The 7,726-nt window shown below is 38.9% G+C and overlaps 1 protein-coding gene across 1 annotated transcript; it reads left to right on the top strand.

Annotated features, from left to right (window-relative positions):
* The first annotated feature begins 624 nt into the window (after positions 1-624).
* Positions 625-7,249, top strand: cdx1b (caudal type homeobox 1 b). Its single transcript, XM_035434585.1, has 3 exons — positions 625-1,172; positions 5,684-5,832; positions 6,653-7,249. Exons 1-3 carry the CDS (start codon positions 755-757, stop codon positions 6,848-6,850), a joined length of 765 nt encoding a protein of 254 aa, XP_035290476.1. The 5' UTR covers positions 625-754; the 3' UTR covers positions 6,851-7,249.
* The last annotated feature ends 477 nt before the right edge of the window (positions 7,250-7,726 follow it).

Here is a 7,726-nt window from a genome sequence, read left to right as displayed (position 1 = left end):
ATAAATAAAAATTTGGACCTAAATATTTATTTATATTTATGAAACAAGATTTGCTCCATTCAAATAAAGATTGCTTTTTCAGTCAATGCTGCGAAAGAAAATCATGCATAATTTTTGGGAATGTTTTTGTTTCATGAGTAGAAAATCTCAACAAACCTTTAGGTGGAAAGCCCTGAGAATAAATGTGTCTCGCTTTTCAGTCAACACTTTTCATAAGGAACCTCGTGCACTTAGGCTAATTGCCTCTGTTTTTAAACTGTCCCCTGATGTTTTTCGACCGCACACCTCAAGCCCATAGAAAGGTGTATAGCCTAACGTCGCCAAAAATCTCCCGTGCCCCTGCCCCCAGGCTATGAGGAGAACTATGCGGGCAGTGCCAGAACAAGTTAGCCACTGATATAACCAACGAGTAGTGCTGCAGGTATCTCCCGCATGATTTGTAAAATTGTTTCTTACACACCGCGGTAGCTTTGATGCTGGTGCTCGACAGCCTTTGAAATGCAAGCCTGTCTTTCTATGTAAATGATCTCTGACGGACAGCACAAGGAGGGGGGGTGGGGATGGGGGGGCTATAAAAAAGTTGACGTCATGGTGCTACCTCTTAACTGGCAGCGAGTCTGGCAAACAAGAAGTTACTGAGTCCAGGTAGGGGCACACAGGAAGAAGTGGTCTGGTTAAATTAAAACTCGGGACCAAAGGAGACCGGTGTTTCAGTCTGGACGCGCATTATGCGCAGGAGAACTCATTTTGAAAGATGTACGTGAGTTATCTTTTGGACAAGGACACCAGCATGTACCCCAATTCCGTGAGACACCCGAGCCTCAACCTGAACCCCCAAAACTTTGTTCCACCACCGCCACAGTACCCGGATTTCACCGGATATCACCATGTCCCTGGGATTAACGCCAATGATCCCCACCATGGTCAAACGGGGGGTTGGAACTCAGCCTACGCACCACCAAGGGAGGAATGGGCACCGTACGGGCCAGGGACAGGGCCCACAACCTCGAACCCGGGGCAACTTAGTTTCAGCCCCCCGGATTTTTCGCCTGTCCAGCCCCCTGGACTTCTTCCACCGCCAATGAATTCATCCGTCGGTCAGCTCTCCCCAAATTCCCAACGACGGAACCCGTACGACTGGATGAGACGGAGTGCCCCTCCAACAAATTCAGGTAATATCTGCCGTGGGAGCGGTGCTGTGTGAGAAACGCTGTTATCCAGACAGCCGCCAAATAATAATGTATAGTTTTTTAGTTGTTCAAAATGCCCTTTTGATTGTTTTATTGGCTTACTGTGCTTCCATGAGCAGTAAAAAGGCAGGGCTTTTAAGCGATAAATTGGCATAGAGCTACATATTAGCTACATGTTGTCGGACGGCATGCCGGTTTGCGAAATAGTTTTAACACGGATTATATGAAGTTGTCCGAAATAAAATCGGCTTCCAAAATCGTGCACGTCTGTGGGCCGATAACAGTTGTTTCCGGTAAATCCAACTAAAAATGTGCTTATGCTGAAACAAAGATGCCACCTGACAGCCACGCGCACTTCACCTGTCCACCTGTAGACATATGTCCGCTAAGTGCACCTGTCCTGTTGCTGTAGACGTAAAGAATATAGGCTACGGATAAGAGCTGTAGGGTAGTTATACGAATTGTCAGTTGCTGTCTTACATATGTGTATTGTTTTTGTTCAGCAATTTCAATTAGCAAGCGAATTGTTCGCTGCTTGACATGGAAATAGCAGTTATTAATGTTGCTGGCAAATGCGGATAATATAACATAGGTCTGCGTCGAGCGTGGCAGCAAAGCTATTTTACCATAATAATAAACAGCGACATTTGTTAGAAATATATAAAGATCGAAATTTGTATTTATTTTATGAGGCCTACCTGAAAAAAAAAACTGAACTCAACGGTAGTATATTTAACATGAAAATATCGTATGCGACAAGTACTTATTTATTTATGTATTTTACAAATATTCAAAATAAAGCCCTTTGTAATTATATCGAATATGCGTTCAGGTTAATATTCCAAAGCGCATTCGCTTGTGGAATACATTGTAAATGTGCAAAACACCTTGTATGATTGCGTACAAGTTCCATCCCTGAATCACTGCACATTTCATCTTGAATAAGCCATGCAATTAACTACACAACCTCATCGGTTTTATTGGCACAATATATGTGATGGATTTACAAGGTGAAAAGGTCCAATCATTTTACTGCTTAAATACTGTTTTTACGTACTTCTGCCCAATTATATGATTATTTATCAGCGATTATTGTCTTTTTACCATTTACTGTCTCTTTACAGTACTGTATAATTTTATTTTCCTCCTACTGATAAAAACAATAATATGAATCGATTTTCCTGCTACTTATAGCTACTACTTCCAGTCTTTTTCTTATTCCTCTAATAATAATAATAATAATAATAATAATAATAATAATACGAAGAAGTAACAACAATAATAATAATCATTATCGTTATTATTATAATAATGTTATAGTTTAATATTGCATTCGTATATTCGCATTTTAACAATTATACATTTTTTTTTACAAATAAAACATTTAAATCATATTTTATCGCATCTAATTTTATCAGTCAGAATGTTTAAAGGTGAGTGTTTCTTTTCCTAATTTTCCCTTTTTTTTCTTTTTTTTTTTTTTCATATTGTTCAAAAGATCCTCGATATGAGGTCAATTTAATAAGTCGTGTATGACAGCAACGTCAGAGCAAAAAGGCGCGCCATGGTCTCGAGCCAACATGAAAACTAATTGAAAAAGGCAGTTAAAACCCGGCGTCAGGACAAAATTCCATTGTGAAAACTGGAAGTGCCTTCCTTCAGTTGTACTAAAACAGAACAAAACAAAAGAAAAAAATCGCATGGTTTGAAGAGTTTGTAATGCAAATTGTGGGTGGCTTTTTTGTTTTGTTTTGTTGTCCACCATTGCCCCAGGCGCTCGACGCTGAATAATTGTTTGCTTTGTTGTCATCCTTTGTTCGCTGCATGTCTCGAGGCGGGGATCACTGGGTATCTATTACTTTGATGTAGTTCGTCCACGAACGTGGAAATAAACTGATTTCATTCTATTGGACAGCTTAATAACTGTATTGATTATGGATACAGAAGACTAAAGAAGTAAGGTAGTGGTTAAAACTTCACACAAATAGGATAATTTTCTAGATCATTTTATAAATATGATAGACTTTAAAACAAAAAAAATCTGGGGTCTGTCAATTGAACTCAGCTGAAGCAATCTGAATTCAGATGAATTCTTTTGTAACGAAGCTAAAGAATAATCGTTTAATATTTACTAGAATAATGATGAGAATTTATCTGATGATGCGAACTGAGAATCAGGCAACGATGCTCGCTGTTTTATGTGTGTGGTATGACTTTTCCAACACTTGGCCTACTCAAGTCGGCAACTGATTATTTTGGTCGTTTTGATCCAATTCAAAACTGGACAGAGTGATGATATACTCTGTGATAGTGCATAAGTTTTAACAATCTCTATGATATTGTCATTTAAAAATATTATTTAAAGGCGACTAGAAAAAAAAAAAAAAAACAGAATTATGTTAAATCTGTTTCTGCCAAGACAGGGAATTGATATAGGCTACACATTACTGTGATGACATTGCACCTGGGTCAGCTGTCACATTTGGGCCCTTAAATAAGTATATATGATGGCTGATATTTTACGCTGAAAGGTGACAATGGCCATATAAATGCTATGGGAACATAAATACACAGCAAAATTGTCAGTGTTAAATCCCCACTAGCAGAGTTCATATCAGTTCAATACGGACCATGCATAGGCTACTCTATCTGAGTTAACTTTACTCTATCAGAGTTGATTTTATACTGAACATTTTGCCATGCAGGTACTTGGCTATGTCATGATCATATTCCATGCTACACGCTTAAGACGTTTTCTGTATTTGTACCAGTTTCTAACCCAAAACTGGACCCCCGTGCGCACGGTTATCTCGTTGTCTCGGGCAGGACATTTTACAGCCCATGTTACAGATTAACTCCAAATAAGAGCCCGGCCACTTTATCATATCTTGCGTGATCCATTCTTTCTCATGAACTTTCCATTAGGAGCAACTGAAAAATAATTTATCTGGGGCAGCCATGACATCGCAGACTTAACACAGAGCTATAACTCATGTCCTGATGAGTGGCTTGTCATCAGAAGGTAGAGAAATCAGAGTCTGAGTGAATACAGTACAAAACCAATCGCTGCACAGTAAAACAATTTTGTTGTTAAATCAACTCTTGCAGAGGACCCATGATCTCTATTGGACTCATATGTACTCTGTTGGATTTGAATTAACACTGGGCATTTTACTGTGTGGCTTATAAAGATTGTTCAGGTAGTACCTTGGAATAAATTGAACTGGAAATTGTCTATGCTACAAAGAAAGAAACTTGAACTGGAAAATACAGAAAAAAAGAAATAGGTTTTAATAGAAACAGTGTGGATGGTAAATAATTCATAGGAATGCAATGGAAGGAAAGAAAAAAGTGTAACATATATATTGCAAACTGTCCCCTCAAATTGACCTGAAGAATGAAAACAACATTGCACAACTCTTTTTTTTTCTCTACAAATTTTCCTTTATAAAAGCCATGCAAAATTATTCTTGAACTTGGCAGTACTGTATATCTCAGACAGACCGACAGATTGACAAGTGGACAGTAATCCAAAGACAACCGCGCAGTCTTATCTACCTGCACGGTAGGTTTACCTTGATCAATACAGTATCTTCATATTCCACAAAGACTTTTGTGTTGGATCGATACACACCAGACTCAGCCGCCCCAGTCGACATGACATTGTATAAACACAGGGCTTTGATAAGGAGAGCCATTGAAACAGCTTCCCTGCTGAATGAATTATGAAGGGCATGATTAACAGAATTAATCAGGTTTTCTCCGGCGCCAGTGGGTTTCACAAGCTTAATGGACTGGATTTCCTCCTGTTGCCGCTTGCCCCCCAACCCCGCGCCGCCAGTGAGCCTCTCCCAAATGTCACTTCTTCTGTGGTGCATTTTAATCTTTAACTCGGTTGCCGGCTCTGCTCTTAGGGTCCTACTTCACAGAAGACAGAATAAACTGACTTTGATATACAGCCCAATTAAAAGGCTGAGCTTGACCAGCCATCACTTGTCTTTGTGTGCGTGTGTGTGCTTTCATGAAAGCTTTCATTTAAGAAATGAACCAGAAATTTTGTCGCTGCAGCATTTTATATCCATTTTACCAGGTTAAGGGGACCCAAGGTGCTTTTAAAAAAAGAGAAATATTAGTCTAATTCATAATGTGTGTCCGTCTTTCAGCCAATCAAAACCACTTTCCTGTAAAAATAAAATAAAATAAAAGAAATAATAATGAATAAATAATGAATTATGTAAAAAATTACTTTATTAATTACATATGTATAAAAGAAAAAGTCAAATCAAATACCCTTAATTAAATGAATCTTTGTGTGTTGAGGAATGGTAAACTGAATTTAAGAAAGTTAATTCACCTCATAGAAAGGGATGGAACTTGTTTTAAAGCCCACTCAATTTTAATTCACTCTCTCACTCATTAAAAAAAAATCCATGTAAGTAGTGGACAATGGTCCATGGCTGTAAAAATAAACGTGCTGCTCTGTTCGATTACAGGGGGCAAGACACGGACGAAAGACAAGTACAGAGTGGTGTACACGGACCACCAGCGCTTAGAGCTGGAGAAGGAGTTCCACTACAGTCGCTACATCACCATCCGCAGGAAGGCGGAGCTTGCCACCGCCCTCAGCCTATCAGAACGACAGGTGAGTCCCCCACACATGGCACACGTATGTGTGATGCTTGTGGTTCTACCCTCCTATAATGTACAATGAATAGTCACTGGCACACTCATGCATGAACACGGTCTCCTTTGGGTTTACATATTTATGCTGAGATACCTCCAATGAAGCAAGTATATCATTATGCAAATATAGAAAATTAACAAATGATATACATTTCCAAATGTGGAAGCCACCAGTTATTAAGGTAAAGAAGTCAAGTAAGCATCTATTCACCATGTCCTTCAGCGTATATAGGGTTCACCATAGGCAGTAGATAAATGCCTCATATGCCCTGTTTTTATAGCTTGCTATCAAGGAGTGGCATTTAAATATTTACCTCTTCACCAGACCCTTTTTTTTTTTTTTACATACATTTAAATAGCTAGATATATTTATTTAACCAATATGGGTCTCAAGGCCTGCTCTTGGGTTCACCAGCAGGACACAACAACACAGATCTGATCCAGATCTCACCACAGGGAAGTCCTTCTAGGAGGGAGCTTTACTCCAGCAATGACTACATGATGATTTGACTGGATTAAATGAGAATATTAGGAACCCATTTGTCAGTGATCTTTGTCCATAACACTGGCAGGTGATGTTATAAATAGTTGTATAGTTTCGCAACAATAACTGAAATGTTCTCATTGTACTATGTAAAGATTAGGGGAAAATAGTAATTGCTTCAATTTGCAGGTCATCGTATAATGATAAAGATTACTTTGGTAAGATTCAATCCAGACTAAAGTGTTAAGAGAGAGGAGGAAGTGCTAATGGCTTCTTCTGTCACGTTCGCCGGCAGGTGAAAATATGGTTCCAGAACAGACGCGCCAAGGAGAGAAAGGTCAACAAGAAGAAGATGCAACAGCCCCAGCAGGCCTCCACGACCACGCCCACCCCACCCAGCATCAGCACCCCCAGCAACGTCGCCATGGTGACCAGCAGCAGCAATGGTCTTGTATCACCATCCATGCCGATGTCCATCAAAGAGGAATACTAAGAAGGGCCCTCTCTGATGATTATTGGCAGACTATCAAAAATAACCATTACTCTATGGACACCTACCAAGTACACTGGGCAAGTCTTCACTCGGCACCCCAAGAGCTTTTGAACTTAAAGAAAAGGAAAAAAAAAAAAGAACATTTATTGCTTGCTGCGCTTTTTTGTTAAAAACTACTAAGAGAGAGAAAAAAGAGAGAAGAGATATATATTATATTATAAATATGAAGCTGTATCCTTAATGGCGTAACTTGAGTGCTGTCGCCTCTTCCACCTGTTCACTGCTCATCAAATGCGTCTCCTTGCTGGAAATCCTTTGTAAATGCTCCTGATTTGATACTCAGTTTGAATGTGTGTATGTGCGTGTGAAGATAATTTGTATTAAAAAGCTTTATTGACATTTTTTGTTTCCTAATTTAATCTTTGAGGAAGGATAAATCATAGTTTTAGAGAAGGGACAAGACAAATACGTGATATTTTCCATATATCTTTCCAAATGGCTGTGTTCCACATTCCCCTTCTTACCTACAACATATTAATTTTACTTTACAACGTCAGCTCTGTGCAGTTTCTGTTGTCATGGTACATACTCTTAAAAAGGATTGCATAGCTACAAACAAAAATGAATGGAACAATGTCAGTTGAAGCAATACTGGCTGTCTTCTATCAATATATTTATGTGAAAAATATCAATATTGCTCTGGCGATGGCCTTGTTGAAACACAGCAGCGTTCTCTGGGTCGATAAAATACATTGAACCCAAGGTAATTGTGGACTAAAGCATTTTTTTTCAGAGCAATATCGGAAATTATAAAGTTGAATGTTGTCATTATAGCCAAGGTAGTTTCCATAGCTTGCTAAGGTAGCTCAGTAAAAA

Source organism: Anguilla anguilla, chromosome 9 (assembly GCF_013347855.1).
Source record: "Anguilla anguilla isolate fAngAng1 chromosome 9, fAngAng1.pri, whole genome shotgun sequence".
NCBI classification, from domain to species: Eukaryota; Metazoa; Chordata; class Actinopteri; order Anguilliformes; family Anguillidae; genus Anguilla; species Anguilla anguilla.
The sequence above is the reverse complement of the archived record's forward strand: the minus strand, read 5'-3'. Positions and strand labels throughout refer to the sequence as shown.

Bases quoted from the DNA above. Each gene is read 5' to 3' on its own strand.
- cdx1b (XM_035434585.1), top strand. From the start codon at position 755: ATGTACGTGAGTTATCTTTTGGACAAGGACACCAGCATGTACCCCAAT. The intron at 1,173-5,683 runs GTAATATCTGCC...GTTCGATTACAG, and splicing joins TGCCCCTCCAACAAATTCAG to GGGGCAAGACACGGACGAAA. The intron at 5,833-6,652 runs GTGAGTCCCCCA...GTTCGCCGGCAG, and splicing joins TCAGCCTATCAGAACGACAG to GTGAAAATATGGTTCCAGAA.